Below are 23885 nucleotides of genomic sequence, written 5' to 3'. Positions count from 1 at the left end.
CAGGTGTTATCCCAGCAGTTTCTCAGGTAGGATACAGGTGTTATCCCAGCAGTTTCTCAGGTAGAATACAGGTGTTATCCCAGCAGTTCCTTTGGAGCAGCATCACTGCTCGGTGCCAGGTCAGCGTTTGGCCGCGGGTCTGTTGCTCTGTGGCTTTAGGTGGAAACCCACATATGAACCTCAGCAGAAGTTCAAAGGGGTTACCTGGCAGCTCCTCAAACCTGAACCTCGAATTAAAGAATAGCCATCAAAGGGAAGTGCTGATTAAGGAGCATTTCTCAGAAACACTGAGATCCCATTATCTTGACCTTCATCTGCTTAGGACAGGGCAGTGAGTGATTCACCTCCAATCTGTCCCTTCCTCCAGACAGAAAAAGCTGGCGGGGGCTGCAAGATCAACAGAGGGATTAAGGGAAATGTAATTGAACATTGCCAGCTTAGGCACAGAGCAGGAGGCCCCTCTCCATGCCCAGCCTGGCAGCCGGTGGGGTCAGGACGCACCCGGGATGATCCCAGTGGGACTAAACAACCAGATTAGCCAGGACACCCCCTGACCTGTGGGACACGGATCCAGGAGCAGGTGAGATTATAGCCTGAGAACTGTGACTCTGACATTAGTAGGAGAGGGATTAGAGGCACCAGAGAAGCTTGAGGGTCTTGGAAAAATTTATAGGATCATTAAAAGCCCAAAGAAAACACAGATTTGGTCAGTCTTACCTCTAAGTCCATCTGGAGTTTTCCTGGCAAACTTTGTTCCGCAAAAGTGAAAAAAATAGAGACATGGACATCAGCTCCAGGACCTTTGCCAGAAAGGAAAGATTAAATAGAGGGATCCAAAATAGGCTAGATTATCTGGCCCTAAGTATGACTTAATAAGCATTATACTGGGACTTTGATGCTGTGATAATTAAAGAGCCGTTATTTACCTACACTGGGTCCCAAATAGAAATTTGATTGAAGTAAATGTTTATAAAATATGTAAAAGAAGTATCATCCCAGGAATGCTGCTACCACAGTCCTGGATGATTCAGGTTTGCTGCCATCAGTCACCTGCTGTCCCCTGGTGTGGTCTGAGCCCTCCCTTCTCCTCCTCCTCCCTGCCCCAGTGGGGACTCTCCAGTGGATTTTGGGGGGCAGGACTGGCACCCAGAGCACCTTCGTGGTGAGATGATGGGTGTGAGCAGTGGGCAGAGCCTGGCAGAATCCAGCTGCTTTCCCAACAAAGGAGTTAAAACTCAGGGATTTTTCCTCCCCTCATCCAAGTTTGAGTGTGTCTGGAGCAATACTACGAGTAATCACCGATTTTAATAACAAGATCGGATTTTCACATGACATCGTTGGGGATAAAGGAGGATTTGGAGATACTTCAGCTATATTAAGGCATTATTACAATTGATTTGCAAACACAAAAGGGAAATGAGTCATTATTGATTTGATACCTCGGCACAGGCGCCTGTCCCACACTGGGCTGCTGGAGATGCTGCAAGGTGCAGATTTTATATTGTTTGTCTGATGTGCTTCAGCATTCCTAATTCCTTCGTGTTACAGTGTGAAGAAAGATGTAGAATGAGTTCCTGACTCATCCCCTTGGCTTGGGCTGGACTTCCAGTCTCTTCCTCATCCAGGAGAACTGATGGGGCTTTGCCTCTGCAGGACCCCAAGGTTTCTCAAGCCCATCTCTGTTCCCTGGGGTGTCTCTGCAGAGCCAGCACAGGGATCCCCTGGCTCCATAGGGAGCAGAGAAATTTCCAGCTGAGCATCCCTGGCCATGAACATGTTTTACCTTTGGCCCATGGCCACAGCATCTCCTCCTCACTTTTGTGTGACCCACACCTTGGTGAGGCTCATGCTGCTTATAGATACTTTTTGGGGGGCAATACTTCCAATTTGAGTGAATTTATTTTATAATGCAATGGAGAAAATATTAGTGCCCATTCCTGAGGTGTTCTGCTGGGAGCTCCTGTTCCAGCAGTAAATCAGCCCCTCACAAGTGCCTGGTTAATGCATTAAACCCAGGGAATAAACTCCAGCACTCAGGGCTGTGATTTGGAGCTTGGGAAAAGCAGCAATTGGTGCAAATAGAAATTAACTGGGAAATTGTAATAATTTAGCTTTAATCTAATTTAATATAAAGGTGACTTGAGAGACAAAGTCTTTCCCTAGAGGCAGATGAAAACTGTGAGGAACCTGACAGCAGAGCTTGGGTTGCAAAAGGAAGGGAAACAAGGATGGAAATGGTGCTGTGTCCTGAGTTATCCCGATCCAGGATCCTCTCCCACCTGTTCCAGAAAGGGTTCCCAGGTTTTGGGGAAGCAGCTGTGCCCTGTTTTCCAGAGAGAGACGTTTCTGGCAGCCCAGGACCTCTCCCGGGCTGGGAGCAGCCCCTCAGCAGCCTGGGGATGGAGCTGGCCTGGCGCTGGCCTCAGTGGCACTGCCCGGCCCCCGCCTGCCCTCCCGGCCAGAGCAGCAAAATGCCCGACCGGCGGCTCTGGGAAGAGATTTGTTAATTAAAGCCAGGATTTTTAATCCTTCTGTCCACAGCCTGGATCTTCGAAGTAGGATTTAACGAGCCCTGGATAAATAAGTCTCTTGGACCTTTTCCTGCCAGCCAGCTTACGCAGGCCGCAGGGACGGGCTCGTGGCCGGGGGGCGGCTGTGAGGAGCAGGAGCCCCGAGGTGCTGCAGGGCCCCGAGCTGAGCTGGGCCGAGGGGTGGCTCACACATGGAACCGGGCTCATCCCTGTGCTCCTGCCTCTGCTGCTCCCCCCATGGAACCGGGCTCATCCCTGTGCTCCTGCCTCTGCTGCTCCCCGCCCCCGGCCACACTGACAAGTGGCCACTCCTGGATTGTGGCTCTGCCATCGGTGGCTGTGTCAGAGGCTGAGGGGCTGGTGGGGCCTGAGGTGAGCACAGATCTCCTCACCACTGCGGTGCCTCTGGGGCTTGTCCAGACGTGCACAGGGAAGGAATGTCCTGTAGGAAACACTTGTCACCGGGAATGTTTTCATCTGCAGCAGGAACAGATCCTTTCCCATCAGTGATGAACTTGGAGCTGCTGGAGAGAGTCCAGAGGAGGCCACGGAGATGCCCCAAGGAGCCTCTGGAGCCAGGCTGGGAGAGCTGGGGGTGCTCACCTGGAGAGGAGAAGGCTCCAGAGACACCTCAGAGCCCCTTCCAGGGCCTAAAGGGGCTCCAGGAGAGCTGCAGAGGGACCTAGGACAAGGGATGGAGGGACAGGACACAGGGAATGGCTTCCCACTGCCAGAGGGCAGGGATGGATGGGATATTGGGAAGGAATTGTTCCCTGGCAGGGTGGGCAGGCCCTGGCACAGGGTGCCCAGAGAAGCTGTGGCTGCCCCTGGATCCCTGGAAGTGTCCAAGGCCAGGCTGGATGGGGCTTGGAGCAGCCTGGGACAGTGGAAGGTGTCCCTGACCATGGCACTGGGGGTGGCACTGGATGGGCTTTGAAGTCACTTCCAACTCAAACCATTCCATGGCTCTGAATTTGGGGCTGCATCCCTCAGACATGGCCTGTGCGAGCTCTGACTCTCCTGCCTTTGTGTCATGGGCTGTATTATTCCTGCAGGCATTAAGGTCATCGGTGGCATCAAGGAGCTCACTGGAGAGGAATATGGAGTTTATGTCAAGAGGATCCTTCCAGGGGGTGTTGCTTACGCGGACGGTGAGTGAAACACTCAGAGTTCATGAGGGTCAGAGTGCCATGAGGCCTGAGAACAGCCCAGATCAAGAGTATTTATTTCACACATTTGTTTCATTTCTTATTAGGTATTTTGGGTGCTTGCTTGGAGATTTTCCAGGGGTTGGGGTATTTTTTTAGTGTGGTAGTTGTTCTAACATATGACAGCAGCCTTGGACTGGCTCCTCTGCATCTGTACAATTGTTTTGTGTGTGTAGAGCATGACCCATCTCTGCCACACAAGAACTTTCCTGTCCTTTCCCACCTCCCTGTGGCCCCAAAACAACCAGAGATCCTTTTGCAAACTCAGCTCTGCTCTGAGTCACTGATTTAATTCTGAATATGTTCAGCTAAGTAGGTATTAGGGGTCTGCAGAGCTCACCTTTTACAACTGCAACTAAAAAGATTTAATTTTTTCCCAAATGTTTCGCCATTTTTCCATCCAATAAAGGAAAATAAATCCAAAACAGGTGGAAGTGGCTCTCATGGTTTTCTACCTGACCTCAAACTGAGCTACTTGACCTCAAAGTGAATTAAGCAAAAGCTTTATTGCAGTTTTCAGTATTTACTTTTGCAACTTCCTAGAGCAGAGGAAGTGCTGGGACATTGGCACTGGTTGTTCCGGGAGGTTGCAGAAACTTCTTTTTTATGGACATCTGGAAAAACAGGTTAAACAAGCATCTCTGGAACAACCAATGCGTTTTTCATCCTGTCTCTGGGCACAGTGAGGAACTGCCCAGCCTCTCCCAGTCCCTTCAAGCTGTATTTTCTGCAGTTTCTATCCATTAGTTTTCTTTTCTAGGGCGCCTGCAGCCAGGAGACCAGATCCTGGAGGTCAATGGAGACTCCCTGATTGGGGTTACAAGTGAGAGGTACCATATCCAAATGGAAATTTTCCATTCCTGTTGCTTTTGTGTGATTCTGTGGAGTGGCTTAGGCGTGGAGGACACCAGGGCATTGCTCTGTGTGCTGTTCCCAAGAGCCAACTCAGAACTTATCAGACAGAAAGATTCAATATAAAAATAGACCAGTGAGCCCAAATTGTATCTGAGATACTCAGCCATTTTCCCAAAACACTGGGTTTGAAACAGCTCCTGGCACTTCCACTCCATCTGCTGCAGCTTCCCAGTAATCCCTGCAGTTCCCAGCACAGGAGATCAGCTGGTGCCTGAGCCTGACAGTGCTGCTCTGAGCAGGCAATTCCTTCTGGAGCCAGGATCCAGCCCCTCAGCTCCCCACCAAGAGAATAATTACCAGCTCCACGGGAGCACCAGCACTTTGGGAGCTCTCCTTTCCCATTAAACATGGTGTTATCCTATTGTCTGCCTTGCACTCCTGCACAGGGTGCTGAGGCTGGATGGGAAGCAGCATGAGCAGCTGGTCCTGATGCCAAAAGCCCCGAGCAGCTGGGTTTGGTGATGTCCACGAGAACATCTCTGTGGCTGTGGGAGGCTGTGCCAGGGGTACTTGTATTTTGACCCAGAAAATGGCTGTCCTTGGGATGGAAACTTCCCCAGGTTGGGAATTGCAGAATCATGGAATGGTGTGGGTTGGAAGGGATGCTAAAGACCACCCCATTCCAGCCCCCTGCCATGGGCTGTGCAGGAGGATTTGCTCACCACCACAGGCATCTTGTGGGTTTTGTTATCAGGTCCTTCTCCCTTACTGCAGAAGTGACAAAATCAGGATATGGCTTGGCTGCCCTTGGCCTCACTACCAGGGCAGGGAACAGGGCTGCTCCACAGGCATGCAGCCAAACCCTGGGTCAGGGGTCTCTGCCCAGCTTTGAGGAGAGCAGGGTGAGACCAGTGGAGCACCACTGGGAGCTGGGATTGACATGTCATGGTCCTTGTGTTCCAGGGCTGTGGACATCCTGAGGACAGCATCAGCCACCAGCCACATGCGCCTTCTGATAGCCCGCGATGACGATGCCAGGTAAGGGGGGACATGGCACACTGGGAAGGGGGGTTGTGGCACTGGTTGGCACCACAGCTGGAGAGCCTTGGGGCAGATCAGGCTCAAAGCCCATGGGGAAGGTGGAGATAGCCAGGGGTCTTTGGTAACTGTGCACTGGTGGGAATTCAGTGGAGCTGTAATGGAAGGGAAACAAAGCTGGGAGCTCCCAGCTGCAGCCCTGCCTGTGAGGGGTCTGTGGGACATTCCAAAGCTGGGAGCTCCCAGCTGCAGCCCTGCCTGTGAGGGGTCTGTGGGACATTCCAAAGCTGGGAGCTCCCAGCTGCAGCCCTGCCTATGAGGGGTCTGTGGGACATTCCCAGCACTGAGCAGATCTCCACAGGTGTTTCCCCAGGGAGGACCAGGGCTGCCATAGTGTTTGGTGTAGGGTGGCACAGCTCCCTCAGCTCTGCTGTGTGCACATCCTGCACAGAGCTCTGCATGAAGATGTACAGGGACAGCAGGATCTTCCCTTTCCTTTCTGGTTGGACACATTAAGGTCTTCCTTCCCCAGAGGTTTCCTCCTTCTCAGGGAGGATGAAAAGTTTCTCCCTGAAACCTGTCCCCTCCCTGGAAAACCTTGCTCTCTCTGGAGAGACTTAGAGGGTTTTGGAAGGAGAAGGAAAGAGCTCAATCTTGTCTTGACTGGATTTAAGCTGTGTGGGACAATGACAGTGCCATGAGAGAGGGCAGAGCTGTGGGAACCAAGGTATGGATTAGTGGGGTCTTTGCTGACATCCCACAGGAGATCTGGCACAATGTCCTGGCACATCCCCTCCCTTGATAGAAACAGGGGCTGGGAAAGCTGAGGTGCTGCAGGAGCCAGAGGAATGGGGGTGGGATTTGGCAGAGCGTGGCTGTGGGCAGGCAGGTTCCTGGCACTGGGGCTTTGCTCTGCCTGAGTTCCTGAAGTCAGAGTCCCTTGCTCAACGCACCCACATCCCGTTAGTGCAGGAGATAATGGACTCATTCCTTATCCATCAGCCGCTGTGCAGCGTTCCTGCCTTGGCAGAGCAGTGACAGTGCTGTAATGATGGGCGGGAGACTAATTCTGACACAGCAACACACTGCTGGAAGAATTATTTGCTATTAATGATGGGCTGCTTTTAGCCACCCTCTTCCAGGGGAAACGGCATCTCCTATTATTACATTAAGTGCAAGTCCTTCAGCAGCTCTGAGGAAGTGCTGGGTGAAGCAAGGAACTCACCAGAGATCCTTTGGAAGCAGGGATGTTCAGGATGCAGTTCTGGATCACAGCAGTCCCCTTGGCAGGGCAAAGTGCCAGTGGGCATCTCACACTCTGTCCCAGCAGGAGGGATGGGATCCCACAGCTCAGCTGGGATCCCTCTGTCCAGCAGCAGCAGCAGGACCTGCTCCTGGAAACACTTGATATCTCAGCCAGAGCCCCCAGTGCAGGTTTTCTGCCTCCACCCTGATCTGTTTCAGGCTGTTCATGCATCTCGATATCCCAAATTGCAGCAGATGTTTCCTAAAGCACCCGCACGCGCGGCTCCGGCTCCCCCCTGCTGTCGGCAGTCCCCGGTCGCCCTGCAGGCAGCTGGGGCAGGCCGGCAGGGCAATGAAACTTTAAGCAATTTATTTGGCCTCCGTTCACTGGTGGTTATCTGTTAGATCTGCAAAAGGTTAGCCAGAGGGAGAGGGGGGAAGTAATCAGTTTATTTATTTTTTTTTTTCCCCAAAAGATTTGCAGAGATTTCACTTACATAATCATCTCACAAACTGTTTAATACACGAATACATATCTCCAGGATTAAGGGCTGTGGGAACATGGGGAAGGATTTTTCTGCTCTCCACTTTTTTTTTTTTTTCCCACTTAGTTTTGTCTTTTACTGATGCCCTGTTATCTTTTAAGTCTGTCCTTGAGTGTGTGTGAGCAGCCAGCTGGGTGGAAAGGGGCCATCAGCTCTGGGGGCAATGCTTGTGGAGGTGTCATGCCATGAGCTGTGGGCAGCCTCCCTCCTTCCCACTGCCCAGCAAAGCAGCTCACGAGACCTGAAAGCTGAGGAGGACACGGGGCAGAGAAAATTCAGTTTATTTTCAGATCCTTCCTCACCCAGAGCACTCAAGGCACACTGGAGGAAGGAACGTCATGGCTCTTGGTTTGGATCCAACCCTCCTGCCAATTTTCCCAATGACTCAGCTGAGTAGCATTTTGTTGTGGTTGCCCTCGGGTGAAATTGAGTCATAAACGCTATTATTTGTCCCTGGAGTTAATTATAGGCCCAAATTACCTGTGCTTTTCATGGAACTCAGTCTTTGGCGTGTATCAGATGCATGTTTTGGGCCTGTCGCATCAGCTGGGCTGCAGAGAGCAGCAGTAATGCCAGGGCTTAAAGCAGAGAATTCAGACTTGGAGCTGGACTCACCAGGTTCAGGTGATGCTTAAATCTGATTTTCGTCTGTGCTGACCTTCAGCTAATAAGGATAATTTTATTGCATAGTCATAATTATTGTTTATTCATTCTCAGCCTGAAAGTTACAATAGTTCCTTGTTTCTCTGCATTGCACAGATATCAGCCTGGTCTGTCAGGTTTATCACTGGGAGGAGCCAGTTTGTGCTGCACCTCTGAGTCCTGGCATGATAAAATATGAAATTCATTGTGTCTCCACACGAGATGCATCCCCAGCATCCCAGGAATGGGGGCTGTTGGATTAACAGGGCTCACACAACCAGCAGGAAGGAAAGGCTGCTTCTCTGCAAGTGCCCTGCAGTGTGGAACACAATCACAGACCCATGGGATCAAGAGGCTGGAAAAGATCTTCAGGATCGAGTCCAACCTGTGACTGATCTCCCAGCCCAGAGCCCTGAGTGTTATGTCCAGTTGTAACTTGGACACCTCTGGGGGTGGGGACCCCACCACCACCACTCTGGGCAGCCCTTTCCAAGGCCTGAGCACCTTTTCCATGAAGAAATTCCTCCTGATGTCCAAACTGAACCTCCCCTGGCACAACCTGAGGCTGTTCCCTCTCCTGTCCTGTCCCTGTTCCCTGGGATCAGAGCCCAACTCCCCCCGGCTGTCCCCTCCTGTCAGGGAGCTGTGCAGAGCCAGAAGGGTCCCCTGAGCCTCCTTTTCTCCAGGCTGAGCCCCTTTCCCAGCTCCCTCAGCTGCTGCTGCTGCTCCAGCCCCTTCCCAGCTCTGTTCCCTTCCCTGGACACGCTCCAGCCCCTCAGTGTCGGCCTTGGGAGGGGCCAGAGCTGAACACCGGTCTTGAGGTCCAGGCCCAAGGGGTCTGAATCTGAAAAATCTGCCTGCAAAGGCAGGATCACTGCCCAGGTCATTCTGCCCACACTGTTTTTCCCAGCAGAGGGGTTGTGGCTGGAGCTGCTGCCTGGCTTGGTGTAGATGCAGGATGGTCCCTCCTGTCCTGCCAGCCCTGCGTGTGACAGTGACAGCTCAGCCCATCGTTGTTCTGGGCACTTGGAGCTAAACTGGCAGGGAGACCTGGGTGTGCCAGGGACAAAGGCTGTGCTTTGGAAAAACCAGCCAGCCTTTCCCAGCACAGTGAGATGCCTGGCACTGCTTCCACCCCACCCAGAGAGAGGGAAAGGACTGGATGGTTTGGCTTGGAAGGGACCTCAAATCTCATCCCATTCCACCCCTGCCATGGCAGGGACACTTCCCACTATCCCAGGCTGCTCCAAGCCCCATCCAGCCTGGCCTTGGACACTGACAGGGATCCAGGGGCAGCCACAGCTTCTCTGGGCACCCTGTGCCAGGGCCTGCCCACCCTGCCAGGGAACAATTCCTTCCCAATATCCCATCCATCCCTGCCCTCTGGCAGTGGAAGCCATTTCCTGTGTCCTGTCCCTCCATCCCTTGTCCCAAGTCCCTCTGCAGCTTTTCTGGAGCCCCTTTAGGCCCTGGAAGGGGTTCTGAGGTGTCTCTGGAGCCTTCTCCTCTCCAGGTGAGCACCCCCAGCTCTCCCAGCCTGGCTCCAGAGGGGCTCCAGCCCTTGGGGAATCTCCATGGGCTCCTCTGGACTCTCTCCAGCAGCTCCACGTCCTGCTGCTGTTGGCCCCAGGGCTGGAGGCAGCTCTGCAGGTGGGGTCTCACCTGAGAGGGAAAGAACCCCCCCCTCCTGCTGCCCACACTGGGGCTCAGCACAGCCCTGGGGGGTTTCTGGGTGCTCATGGCCAGGGAAAATCCAGCTGTCACCCACCAACACCTCAAATCCTTTTCGTAGGGCTGCTCTCAATTCCTTCTCTGCCCAGTCTGGATTGGTGCTTGGAATTGCCCTGACCCAGGCACTTGGCCTTGTTGTGCTTTATGAATTTTGCACAGTTCTCCCTCTCCAGCCTGTCCAGGTCCCTCTGGATGCCCCATCCCTCCCCTCTAGGGTGTGACCTCCCCACACAGCTGGGTGTCAGCTCTGGGCTGGCTGTGGGTGCCCTGATTCCACTGGAGCTGTGTGTGAGAAAAGCTGCCTTTGTGACGTGTTTGGAGTGCTCTGGGTTCACGGCTCCCACTCACCTGCCCGTTTGTTTTTTTTTGAGACAAACCAGTAATTTCTAATGTCACAGACTGCACTTTCTCTCCCAGCTGTGGTGCAGAGCTGAGGTTTCCAGACGCTGTGTAACCTTTGATGTAGGATTCACCCTTTGTTCTCCCAGGAACAAAAGGGCAGGACAAAGAGGCATTATGAGATAAAACAACCATTTTCTTCAGGGAGATTGACCCTTTGCTGCTTAATCTGTAGTAAAGTCATCCTGGAGCTGGCTGCTGCTGGCAGACCCCCCCTCCCACCTTGGGGCTGGCTGAAGGCTGTCCAGGGCCAAGCTCCATTGCAAGCATCCTCCAGACCTCAAATGTTTGCATCCTAATGAAAAAAATCCTGGAGAAGGGCTTGTTAAAATGAACTTTCCACCTCATACAACGCCATGGTTGTTGTTTTTTAATAAAGCTGGGCATTTTAGTCCTCCAGGCACCTGTCAATTCACAATGTTTTAGTAAGGGTCAAATTTTAAATATTAAAGACATCTTCTGAAGCCTCTTGGTGTCTGAAAGCACAAAGCAAGGCCTGCTGGCATTCCTTCAGTGTGTTCATTAATCGGCAATGTTTGGGCATCGTCTGCCCACGTCAAACTCCTCCAAACACAGCACTGAGCACAAAATTAATTCCCAGGAGACTGGCACCAGAAAGTGTTTTACTTTCTGCTGGGAAAAGTGTGTGCCTCAAGTTAGTCATGTGTTTGTGTCCCTGGTGGAACTGGGGCTGCTGGCAGGACTGACCAACAAAGCAGGAGCGGGGACAGTGGCATTTGGTCACATTGTCCCTGGGCTGGACCCAGTCTCACAGCTCCTTCAGGCTCCTGAGCAAACAATGATAAACCTCCTTTGTGGATGAATTTCAGGACACAAAATAAACAACATCAAGGAATGCTGAGTCCATGCATGTCCTCACTTATGACAGTTTGGCAGCACAGGTTGGTGATGGGGTTTGCAGGGTCACAGAGCTGCTGCACCAGTTCCATTTGCATTGACTAAGAGTATTTCAGCCATTGTTTGGTGTTTATAACCTCCTCTGTGCTCTGGTGGATTATTATCTAAGGAAAATGGAACAATAGATGACCACAGAAATACTCAGCCCAAAATAAAAGCTCAGTGCTTGTAGCTTGGTAACCACTGAGAATAATGTGTGAGATTCCAGCGTGTTGGACCTGCCCCTGCACGGGGTCAGGGAGGGGTAAGGCCAGGGCTGTGTGAGCTGCAAGTGAAACTGGTGTGAATCAACTGCAGAAAGTCAGAGATTTTACTGGGAAATTGGAATAATTCTGCTGAGATCCACCCAAGGCTCGGCTCAGGGATCCACAGATCAGCAAACCAGGGCCTGACTTGTCTTCTGCCTTCCCAGTGCTTGTGGAATCAACTTAGGTTGGAAAAACCCTCTGAGACCCTCGAGTCCAACCCTTAACCTACCACTGCCAAGGCCACCATTAAACCATGGCCTCAAGTGTCACATCCACATGTTTTTTGAACACTTCTAGTGATTCCACTGCTTCCCTGGCCAGCCTGTTCCAGCCTGACATCCTTTCCATGGAGAACTTCTCCTAATATTTTACATAATTTTGGTGCCTTACATTATGGAACTGCCTCCCCCTGCCCCCATGCACAGTAAGTGCAGGTCACACAGAGCTGGCCCCACACAGATGTCCCTTGCTGGGCCACCAAATGCCTGTCACTGTCTGAGGAGTAGATCCAATAAAGAATTCCAGTGCTTGGACAATGGCTTTGATCATCCTCATGTCCCCTCTACTGATTTATCACCACAATCACTGGGAGGTCACAGCATCTTCTGGATGTCTGGTGTTCCTGGGGGAACACCTTCTTAGCTGTTCCTGAGGAAGTTTGTGCCCAAGAGGTGAAAGCCAAAAGAGCTTTGTGGGACGTGGGCTTTCTGAACAAAGTCATGTCTTTTTTAAGGCCATGGGTTTGGTTGATAAAGACAATAGTATGGATGCAAATATTGGGATTCACCAAGGCTTGTCACTGAGCATTGTGTGACACTTGGGTTTTAAATTAGCATTAAATGGAATGAATAAGGCATAAATTTGATGGCAATATTAGATAAGGCATGCGCTGGTCTTTGAAGTTTGTTAATGAGCTGGTTGTGACTGGGAAGATGTAAATTACTGAGAGCACTTCCAGCAGGAACCTGAGGAGCTGATGATTCATTCATCATTTAATATTGTTGACTCTAATCTAGCCAATAACACCCAACATCTGTCCTGGTGAGGAACGCAGATGACGCAGCGTCTGCGAGTGTGTCACAGCAGTCTCCTCGCTCAGGGATCTTTGCTGTGGCTGGGTTCCTACAGGTTCACCTCTTGAGCTTGTCTGACTGTCAAGCCTGAGAGGGAGCCACTCATAACCAGGCTCTTCCTGAGGCTATGGCATCAGGAAGGCACCTTCCCATGGGGATTCCCTCCTGCCTTCAAAGACGACATCTAATGGTGTTACTGTGGCCACTGAAATAACATTTCCAGGGTCTCTCCCACTGCCTGGATGCTTATTAACTGGCATGTGTAAGAAATTAATCATCCTTGAGGATCTCTCTGCCAAAAGGTCAGATCTGTCAGGTGGGGTTTGGTTATGAAGGGAGAGAACCCCCAGCACTGCAGAGGGACAACATGAGAGCAAAGAGCCAGCGTGGCAGGGGTGGATCAGAAGGCTGCTGGATGTGAACATGATGAAGATGTCATTCCTTTCCGTGCCTCCTCATCTGAAAGGATGTGAGGGGCTCACAGCAACTCAAAGAAAGGTTTCAGAAATGAGGCAGGATCTGGTAAATGTGCACAATGGTAGCTCTTAACACAATTCAAAAAAACTCAGGATGTCACACTCAGCAAAAAAAGGTCACAAAGCAAATCACCTGTGGTGTTCAGGTAGTTCCAGCTCATCAAGGGCTCAACACACGGTGGTCAAACTTAACCTGGAACAAAGCATCTGGTGCTTGGGCATGGAGATCACTTTCCAGGGGATCTGGGGGATGAGACTGCATGCAGGTCTTTGTTGTCATGTCATGCTCCAAGGGTTTAGCTTGTGCTGTTTGTGGAGAACATCATCATGCATTGATTGGGAGAGTGGGCTGATGCTTCTGCAGATGCCCCAAAAGCCATCTCCCTCTTTACTCCAGCAAGAGTTACAGGATCTGCTTTCTGTCCAGGAAAAGAGGAGAAAAACCAGAGAATAACCTGTATTTAACTGTCCTAGAAGGAGTCACAAGTAGGCCAAGAATTTCTGGATTATATTTTCAGGAGTTACAGCACCTTCTGTCAGGGTTTAATTTGTGTGGTATGTTTGCAAAACTTTTGAGCCTTATAGTTGGGGGTGAAAACCTTCCCAGGAGGGTCCATGAGGTGGGGTGCAAGACAGGATGTGAGGCAGGGCTCCAGTGTCCATCTGCCCTCTCTGAGGAATGACATTTCTCAGCACAGAGCCTGTCCATAGAATCATAGGATCATAAAGATTGGAAAAGACCTTTAAGGATACGTCCCTTCCCAGCTTCTCTTGCCCTGAACACACTCCAGGCCAGGGAATGTGCACTCTGGAGCTCCAGCCCATCACAGGAAAGCTGCACTGTCATGAGATTGAGTACAGACCTGAAGCCTTGCACAAGCTCTTGAAACCCAGGTGTTCTCCTTGTGCATGAGGAAACTTTGTCTGCTCCCCACAGCTGGTGAGCCCCAGCCCTGCAGCCTTGGTACCATCACTGCCATCAGAGGCTCTGTTGCCATATAACATGTGGGGGAGTTCTGAGCAGCAGCTGGCTGGTTTTGCTTTGATGTGGTTTTGTTTGCAGGAGAGAGTTCTCTGAGCTGCTGGAGAAGTTTGGCTCCCAGAGCAACACGGGCTCAGCGCGGAGCTCACCAATCCTGCACGGCGGCAGTGAGTAGCTCAGCAGGGAACTGAAAGCCCTTCTCTCTGCAGAGACAGTTTCCTTTATCCCAGTGTCATTCTGAAGGAGCTGTGCTTGGATTTGAGTAGGTGTTGGGGTGGGGGCTTGAAGAAAGCTCATCCTTACTGCAGACCCTTGGTGCAAGCCCAGAGCATGGCCAATGCTGCCATGGGATGATCAAGGGAGACTTGAATTGGGGTCACAGCCGCTCCCCTGATCCCCAGATTCTGCCTGATGTGCTGGGCAGGTGACTCCATCAGTAAGTGCAGCTGTAGATTTTTGCTCTGGATTTCAAGGTGTTTCAGCAATAATTCATTCAAAGATCATTATTTTTCATTTGCAAATGGGAAATGTTTAATGAGATTCAACAAGGTTGACCTAAGCAAGATGCCAGCACACAGAGCAGTGTGTGCCTGGGCAAGAAAACTTTCCCTATGCCTTGGCATCCCACCAGAGAGCTGCTGGCCCTTCCCCTATGGCAGAGGTGTGTGGGGCTGGCAGAGGGGTGAGTCCCACGCTGGAATTGTGCCAAGGAGGCTGAATGTGTCCTCTCCTTCAGCCCTATCCTGATGTCTTTAACCACCATGTGGTTTTCCCCAAAAATCTAGGAGTGCAGCATCAGCTCTCAGCAGCAGAGCAGGGGGGCGGGTGATGCTGGAGTGTTTGTGTGCCCTGGACTGACTCTGCCTTTGCTGTTCAGGTCGATACCTGGAGAGCACCTCCTCAGGCTCATCCTCGCGCTCCCAGAGCCCGCTGCTGCTGAGCCCTGCCAGCTCCCACGGCCCCTTCCTCGGGAGCCTGGCGCACGCTCCTCACGCACAGTACGTACGCATTTGGTGGTCATCAGGACACCACCAAATGTCAGAGGGTACAGCCAGTGAATAATTCCAGTGCTTGTTGAGCAGTTTTGTTCATCCTTATGTCCTCTCTACTCTTCTGTCACTACAGTGGTTCAGAGGCCACAGCATCTTCTGGATGTGGTGGTGACATCCTGGCTGTTGCTGGGAAGTTGATTCCCAAGGGGTGAAAAGCTTCCCAGTTGAGACAACCAGTATGTCTGCACCATGGTTAACCATGCAGCAGCTCCTCTTCCTCCCCTCTGAATCCCAGGGAGAGGCCATGGTTTACAGCCAGGGCTTTTCACATCACCTTACAGACCATGAGCAGAGTGTTCCTGTAAGGATGGTGCTGCTTTCAGGAGGTGTTTTAGGAGCTTGTTTCCCATTGCCCTGCTCCTGGCACTTTGGCTCCGTGCTCCAAGAGCACTAGCACCCCTCCATGCAAACATCCCTGATGCCCTTTGCTTTGGGGTCATCAGCCTGCAGTCACCACATCCTTTGGTGGCCAGGGCATCTCCCAGAGTGTGTTTTCATGTGGTCCCTTGCACATTCCACAGGGTCGGAGGTTTGGACAGGCAGAGCTGGTTTTTCTGCAGAGTCTCATCTCCAGGCCCTTCTCTAGAGGGACAGCTTGGAGTGTGTTCACAGTCATGGAATGGGGACCATTTGTCCCCAGGGCTCACAGCTCCCCTCCTTTGCCAGCACAAACAAGCCAAGTTACTGGTAAAGAGAATCAGCCCTCACTGCAGAACCAGTAAATCCTCTTGCTAAATACCAGCTTATTAGGGATTTGCAGGGGACAAATATTTGGCACCAGAAGTTTAAGCTGCTTGCATGGAGTGAGAGACCCACACAGAGGAGACACCGGATCATCTACTTGGCAGCTGGTTTGGACAAGCCATCCTTACTGTGCTGTTAATTCCTTCCGGGCTGAGATGTAGAATCCAGAATGGGTTGGGTGAGATGGAACCTCAGAGATCATCTTGTTCCAGCCCTCCTGCCATGGGCAGGAAAATGGGCATTTGGGCTACAGGGGCCTCTCCTGGTGGCCTCCTTGCCATGCTGTGCTGTGTTCTGCTTGTCTCCATGCTGGTGCCAGGCCCAAGTGGCTTTCCCCTGGAATCACAGAGCAGTGGTTTCAGCTGAGCATTGGTGGTCAGCTGTGAGATGTAATTTGGGCCATGGGTCTTTCCATGTGTGTGGCTGCCACCCCTTCTGCTCACCACATGTCCCCAGGCTGTGATTTCTCATTATGGCATCACCTGAGGTCCTGCCACTCCACTGAGCAATGGGAATTGGATGCGATGCAATCTCACCACAGTCAGTGTCTGAGATTTTGGGTTGAACAGAGCATTTGAATGTTGTATTTCATGACATCATTTCCCTAAGATTAAAGCAATGTTTTTTCATAAGACTAAGGCACATGCACAGCTTCCACTGGGGTGTCTGACCACCAGGGATGGCACTGCTTGGGAACATGTGCTGGTGTCACTGTGGGGCAGGGGATGCACAGCTGCTGCTGTGTCTGAAGTTGTAACACAAGGAGCCAGTGCAAACTCTTTGGGCAGTGGCTGCTGTGGAAATAAACTGAAAAGTGAAAAGCCAGCTGCACCCACCAGCTTTGGAGGAAAAGGTTTGCTGATCCTCATACACCACCAAATCCTTCCTCAACCCACTCCCATGCTGCCCATGGGAGCTCAGTGAAATCTCTGCTCCCACAATTCTGCTACTGCCAGACCTCCCTGCTGTGGTGGCCTGTAGAGTCCTGTCCAGCAGCTCTCAGGGGGAAGGGTCCAGCCTGTTTGCTGCTCCTTTTCATCCTTGACTGAGTGAGCCACCTGCCACAGCAGCAGCTCTCAGTGTGGTGGGTGTTGCTATAAAGGATGCCCATTTCTTAGGGCATCTTGGATGATTTTGGGTCCAAACCCTGGTTAAGACACACCCAGCTGTGTATCCCTAGCTTCACTCTGGTGTTTGCTAAGAGCTGCTTGATAGCTGATCCATCTGTAAATTGCTGTCTGGTTATTTAGTTGGATTCAAGTAACAACCACATTGATCATTTGTGTGCTTTTGGCTATAAAACCAGGAATGCCAAATATATTCTAGTTAAATCTTTAGTTTCTTCTCTAAATGAGTATTCCCCTATTTGGGATTAGGGGGAATCAGTCACCTTCATAGCATTAAACAATGTCTGCCAAAGAACAGGAGCCCTCACCTCCCCTTTCCAACGGTGGGTGGAAGGAAGGATGCAAATAAAAGGCTGGAAGAAGGTAGAAGGATCAGGCATGGAAGAAGATCCAGGCAGTTTGTTCAGCAATATGAGAAGATAATCCAGATCACCCTGAGTTACCTGCTGACTTCTCTCCCTTGCAGCTACTCCATTGACTCTGGGATCCAGAGCATTTCTATAGCAAACTCCTCTGGCTTGGGGCTGACAATCAGTGGTGGATCCAACAGGCCTGATGGACCCATGATTTATGTCCAAGAGCTTCTGCCAGATGGGGACTGTTACAAAGTAAGTCAGCATGGAGACCCTCAGGAGCTCTGCCATGGGGACCTTTCCTAGAGGCTGTGGCTGTTCTGAAGCAGCTTTTCTAAGAGTAGATGGATAATTGCGTGGATTAATGAGGATTTGCGTTGCAGGAGAAGGCTTTGGGCAGAGATATCCCCTCTCAATGCTTTGTCTTTCTCTGTGTTTGTTTAGGATGGCCGGCTCCGACCTGGAGACCAACTCATCGCTATCAACAGAGATTCTCTGGTGGGCAGCACACATGAGGAGGCCAGAAAAATAATTGAAAAAGCCAAATTCAGGTAGGCATAGGAAGTATTTCCTTTCATAATCAGGTGGTGTTGTGTCTTAGGCAGAACACTTCATGCCAAGGTTTGGCTTCAAGGGCACTATTAGTCTTAAATGATGCTTTAAGGTGGACACATAAGGAAATCTTGAAGGCATGGATCATCCTGAAGTGTAATCCAGACCTTCCCTATGTTCTGGGCTTCATGAGTATCTCCTATCACTGCCCAGAAGAACTTTGAAACAGAACTGAAGTTAAAAAAGAGAAAAAAACCTCAGGAGAGGAACTATGGATCTGTACAGGAGGGCAGAGCCAGGTGGGGATTGGGCTTTTCTCCCAATTAACAAGTGACAGCACAAGAGGAAACAGCCCCAAGTAGTGCCAGAGGATGTTTAGACTGGATATAAGAAACAACTTCTTCATGGAAAGGGTCGTAAAGCTCTTGGCACAGGCTGCCCATGGCAGTGGTGGAATCACCATTTGTAGAAGTGTTCAAAAACCATGGAGATGTGGCACTTGGGGACAGGGGTCAATGGTGGCCTTGCCAGTACCTGGGAAATGGTTGGACTCAATGATCTCAGGAGTCTTTCTCAACCTTAACCATTCCATGATTCAATGGAATGCAGCTGGTGGAGATCCAGCTGCACTGGTACAGGCTACTCATGCTTAGGTGAGGTTGTCCTGGAGACAGAACCACAAGCATGGGAGCTCTGCAAATTTGTGCCTTTTGTTTTGTTAATAAGATGTTGTGTGTTTGTTGTTTGTTAAAGACACGAGGGAAGCACAGAAGTGGCCTTTATCCCTGGGAGGGGACGGTTACATCCGGGGCTGTCTGTTCACAACAACATCCCATCCCCACCTCCAAAGGCTGTGGGAAATGGCCTGAGCTCCTGCAGGCTGAAGGTCCACGTGAGGTCCCCAGAGGTAGGTGGAAGTTCATCTCAATCCTGGGGTCTTTCCTTGGTCAGAGAACTCTTCTTTAGGGACTCCCTGATAATACTTCTGGAAATCCTGTGGGAAGTCTGTACTGTTGATGTATTTACCTGCAGGCAGATATTTTAAATCAGAAATAATTTCTTCTCTCTTGGGTTTGAGACAGAGATAGATCTGTGGAGGTAATGACAGGAGTTTCATCTCCAGGGCCTGCATTCAGACCTGTTTCAAGAGTCTCAGGTTTAAAAAAAAACAAAGGCCTTCTGTGGATAGCAACCTGCATCTCATTGGGCACCAGTCATAGGGCTGGAAGGGATCTCTGGAGTCAGTTTGATCTAGGCTCCTAGCCAAAGGCAGGCACAACTCTTTATTCTTCAAGCCCTCTGATGAGGATGAATCCCCAGCATTCCTGCACAGCCCATTCCTGCTCCTGACTACTCTAATGATAAGCCAGGTTCATTCCTCCTGCAAAGCCAAGCTCCACATTGTGTTTGCAGAGAAGTGCTCGAGCTGTGAATGGCTGGACAGGGTTTATCCACACAACCCTCAGGGTCTGCAGCTCCATTGTGTGCATTTGTCACTCCCCTCCTGAACTGGTGCCATGCTGGGTGTTCTTTCTGTCCTCTTCCACACAAATTTCCTTCAAGAGGGGCTGGCTGGATGTTCCTTTCATACAACACCATTCACAAAACCTCTTGCTTTCCAGCCCTGTGGGGACACAGACTTGCATGAATGTCACATATGTGTTGCCTAGGCTGGAGATGTGCCCTAGAAAGGCACCAGGGCCCCTGGAGCTGTGCTGAGTGCTGTGGTCAGACCCCTCCCCCCCAGCCTGTGGGATGCTATACACTTGTATGAAATCACACCACTGGCTGGACTGAAATGGCTCCTTTCCTCACTTTGCTGCTGCAAGATGGAACTTCTGATGAGGTCTGGACTTCCACACCAGGGAAAGAGTGCCCAGGCACATGTGCCACCTGTCTGTATGTCCTCACAACAGTCTGTGCCCCTCTTGGCATCCAAGCCCCCAGCTGTGTCAGAGCTGTCTTGGTGGTGCTCACCCTCAGGTTATTTTCCCCTCTTCCTTGTGCTTTCAGCCATGACATAGCACACAAGAAAGGGTGTGAACTGATCTCAGTTTCCTGCCCTGCTCACTGGGATAATTATGGGTTTGGGGTAAATATTACACCTGGCTGTGGTCAGACTTGGGACCTCCCTGCTGGGTTGGATGCAGAGCTTTGGGGAGAATCTCTGTGGAGAAACCAGGTGAGGTCAAAACCAGCCTCAGCACTCAAGCACAGTTACAGCAAGGACAGAGGTGTTTGTGTGTGACCAGAGGTTTTGGGCTGGCTCAGCCTGTGCCAGGTGCTCCCAAAGGAACCCCTGGAGTACTTTCAAGCCCACCTGCACAAGAGATGTATGTAGTGCCCTCATGGCTCTGTCTTGAACTCCTCTATCTCCTGCTCATTATTTACACCAGCAGATTCTTCTTAGCAACTGTCTGTGCCATTTTGTCTTGTTTTTCTAGAATAGGCGTGAAAATCCTTTTCCTGTGCCTTCTTTGTCACCGGACATTTGCCCACCAGAGCTTACGGTCTCAGGTGAGTCCTGCTCAGCCATTCTCTTTGTGTGGGTGACAAACAGCTGTGGTCCCTCAGAGCTGAGGATTGTGAAATTATAGAATCACAAAATCACAGAATGGATTGGCCTGGAAGGGACTTTAAAGCCCATCTCATTCCACCCCCTGCCATGGGCAGGGACACCTTCCACTGTCCCAGGTTGCTCCAAGCCCTGTTCTTGGACACTTCCAGGGATCCAGGGGCAGCCACAGCTGCTCTGGGCACCCTCCCCACCCTCCCAGGGAACAATTCCTTCCCAATATCCCATCTAACCCTGCCCTCTGGCAGCAGGAATCCATTCCCTTGGTCATATCACCAGATTTTTATCAGTGTTCATACTGCTGGAGTGGAATTTAATGGGGTGATGGTGACACTCAGCCTGCTCAGAGAGAGGGCAGCCAGCACCTTGGTTTACTCAACAAGTAGTAATTATGTCCATGTTTGCCCATAGTAGCAAAACTCTTTACTAAAGCATTCAAGGACTGAGGTATTCATAGGAGACAAATTCCTCCACTCTCAGCCTGTGGTTCATTTGCAGCAGTGGCTTTGCTCACCCCAGAAATGCAGAAGGTTCTCCACAGGCCACATTCCCTTCTGGGGGGAATGGGGGGTCTTGGACACACAATATGAAAGCAGTCAGGTTGGGATGTACACAGCAACTGTGGGCTCTGCCCAGGCTTTGAGGATGCCCTCAATTGGCCAAACTGGGAAATGATTTAGAGGTGTTAAATAAATCAGATTTCTCTCTACACCCAAGCTTCAGTTTTTTGCTTATTTTTCCATGTTGTGTTTCATCTCTGTGTTTTGGGTTTCCTGAGCTCTTTTGTGGAGAGACCCACTCTGTACATCCAACAGTGTGACAGCAACGGGGGGTGAACCTGAATCACCCTCCAGCTTCCCAAATCCCTTAATACTGTTGAGGAAACCTCAATAATCCCCAGAACCCAGGGAAACAACCTCCACCAAGGTACCCGCTATCCCTGTGACTCCTGCCCCAAGGGAAGGATGGACTTTCTCAACAAAACCTGAACAAGTGCTGCCTCAAATCTTCAAATACTTTCAGCCTCAAATCCAACAGCCCTTCCTTCCCTGGGATGTTGGCTCTGCTTACAAATCCCTGTGCCTTGCTGTAATTCCCTCTGGAAGGCTAAGAGCAAGCACTGGAGGTAAATCGTGTTTAGTCCATACCTGGGATCAGCAGGAGATGGAGCAGCTGCTCCCAGGGTTGTCTGGCTCACCTTGGGCAAGCTCAGCAGCTTCAGCTCTGCCTTCCATGCTACACTGGAGAAGTTCTGGGACAGGGATGAGCTCTGTCCTCCCTGCCCTGAATGCCCTGCAGATGCCAGGGACACTCTCAGGTGGCCACCATGGACAGCCAGTCCAGTGATGGGGACAGAGCAACCCAGCCCCAGCAGTGACCCACCCATGGCCTGACTTAGCTGGGGGATTTTATCACTCCAGGATTTGAATGTGGGATGCCAAGGAGGCTTTATGTCAGTGTTGTCATCCGTGGAGACAGACAACTGGCTTTGAAAGAACAGCCAGGCTGGGAGCCTGGGCCAGGCAGTGCCTCTCTCTGGGTGCCTGATGGATGCCCTGGATATGGCTGTGTCCAGAGCTGACAGCAAAGCCACATGGAGCTAATCCTGATTAGCCATGGCTCCAAGGGTAATGGCTCTGCCCTTGAACTTGGAGAGGGAAGTGGTGGTGGCTGATCCAGCAAACCCATTTGCTACCCCTTGCTGCTTCCCAGCTGCTGGCCTTAGCAGAGCAGATGGATGCCTGGATTAGGAGGATTATGCAGCACCTCTGCTGCTCCTCACTGCCTTCTCCTGGCACCTGGGCTGTACCCTGAGGGACAGGAGGGTGAGGGGAGAAGTGCTCAGGGGTTCTGGAGGAGCTCTGTTATTTGGCAAAACAGAGCTTCCCGTGATGTTAACCAGATCCCAGGCAGGCAGAAGGAATTGCTCCCTGGGCAAATCTTGTGGCTGGCACAAGAAGGAATTTTGTCCCCTGAGCTGATGGTTTGAGGGTGCAGGGTGGGCAGGGACAGGCACAGCAGCTCTGCACTCTTCTGGAGTCTGGTTGGGTTCTTCAGGAGCAGGTAACGCCTTCTACAGCCCTTTTCCCTGGGAGTATCATGGTTCCTTACAGGCAAGGGTTAATCATAATGGAAAAGGTGGGGTTCCCTCCAGGGATGGAGGGGCAGTGCTTGTGCTCTGGACCTTTCCAGCTGTGCAGCAGTGCTGGCAATGCTGAGCCAGCTGTTGGCAGCTGGATCATCCAGCTCATGACAGCTTTTCACCAGCACAGCAGCTGCTGCTTCTGCCTCTCTCTGCCTCTGTGGCTGCTTCACAGCACATGTGGCTCCTTCTACCCAAAAAACCTGCCTGCCCAGCTGAGGGGAAAAGGGTTCAAGGCTTTTTGCAGCCTTGGGGAGGGAAAAAATCTCAGAGTGGTGCTTTTCCACATAACTTTTAATCTGTTCATTCCTATGGGTGTCAGGAATTCTTTCAGTTTTGCTTAATCAGAGCAGACAAGAACCAGGCAGATTTTAATTCATTTTTCTCACAGTTCACCATAACTCCAAGACTCCACAAAATTCTGTGACTGGAAATTTCCAAAGTGCTATTTTTGCAGTTCTTTGTCCCTGGATGAAACACTGTTTTAAACCATGCTGAAGCCCAGTTTCAGAAGGATTTGCCTCAGTACCCAATCTTCCCAACAGAGGCCTAGTTCAGCCTTCCAGAGTCGGTTTTAGTAAATCCTGGACTTGGATTTTTGCCCTGCTGCACACACTTTATATTTCATACAACAAGATATCTGAATTTCACTTTGCAGACGCCTCTACCCAAATGCTTCCCCATTAATATTTATTTTTGATTTTTCAGCACCTGCTTCTGCTTCTAACTACAAAGCAGCTTCAGGCACCAAACCTAAAGTAGCACTGGATCCCCATATCCGGCTCAAGGATGGAAAACTGGAACTGGTAAGTGGCAGATCCCTCTCCCCAAAGCAAGGTCTCCTCCTTGTGCACTGTGCAGGAAATAGTCCATCTTCAGGTGAGCTTGCTGGAGGCTGAGTCCAGTCTCTGAAGGTAAAGAGGGTGAAACATCCTGACTGTGTCCATCCCTTGGCTCATCTTGGCTGTTTCTTGGCTCCATGAAGCTCCAGAAGTCTTCTCCTGGCAGCTGCTCCTCCCCTGGGCATTATCCTGTTGGCTAAGGTTGTGCCCTCCAAACTTTTGGTCACTGCTAGGGCGACCTCAGGCAGTCTGGTGTGGGGAAGGGAAGGCTGAGATAGGGGATACCTCATCGAGAAGCCATCCAGAATCGCTGATTTTTCCATCATTTTATAGAAAACACATTCCATGGGCATGGAGAGGAGCTGCCTGTGTGCTCACCTAGACCCTGGTGAGGGGCAGGGTGCCTTGGGGGCCGTGTCCCAGTCTGGCACTTTGGGTTTTTCCGGCGTTTGAGAGGGGACGTGGGGACAGAGGGCCCGATGTGCCGAACATCTGCTGCCCCCCGCCGGCAGCGCGGCTCCATCCCCGGAGCAGAGTTATTCTGCCAAAGAGTGACTCCGGCAGCATCTGCACAGGACCCCTGATCCTCTGGGGGACAGAGCGACC

General features: G+C 51.1%; 1 protein-coding gene across 2 annotated transcripts in view; it reads left to right on the top strand.

The window, feature by feature from the left end:
• Nucleotides 1-23885, top strand: part of LOC107211381 (syntaxin-binding protein 4-like) — a 37461-nt gene that overhangs the window by 2105 nt on the left and 11471 nt on the right. Inside the window, exons 2-11 of one of the 2 annotated variants that reach the window (XM_033517961.1) lie at nucleotides 3587-3682; nucleotides 4500-4569; nucleotides 5558-5632; nucleotides 13973-14058; nucleotides 14769-14889; nucleotides 17281-17422; nucleotides 17612-17718; nucleotides 18473-18626; nucleotides 20164-20236; nucleotides 23146-23243. In XM_033517961.1, coding sequence (XP_033373852.1) covers nucleotides 3587-3682; nucleotides 4500-4569; nucleotides 5558-5632; nucleotides 13973-14058; nucleotides 14769-14889; nucleotides 17281-17422; nucleotides 17612-17718; nucleotides 18473-18626; nucleotides 20164-20236; nucleotides 23146-23243 — 1022 coding nt within the window. Of the gene's footprint in view, nucleotides 1-3445; nucleotides 3683-4499; nucleotides 4570-5557; nucleotides 5633-13972; nucleotides 14059-14768; nucleotides 14890-17280; nucleotides 17423-17611; nucleotides 17719-18472; nucleotides 18627-20163; nucleotides 20237-23145; nucleotides 23244-23885 lie in introns of those variants that run through there. The other variant, XM_033517960.1, reaches the window with a different exon arrangement.

The sequence above is a fragment of the Parus major genome, chromosome 14, assembly GCF_001522545.3.
Source record: "Parus major isolate Abel chromosome 14, Parus_major1.1, whole genome shotgun sequence".
In the NCBI taxonomy this organism is placed as follows: Eukaryota; Metazoa; Chordata; class Aves; order Passeriformes; family Paridae; genus Parus; species Parus major.
Note: the sequence above shows the minus strand (reverse complement) of the source record. Positions and strands in the feature narration are given on the sequence as shown.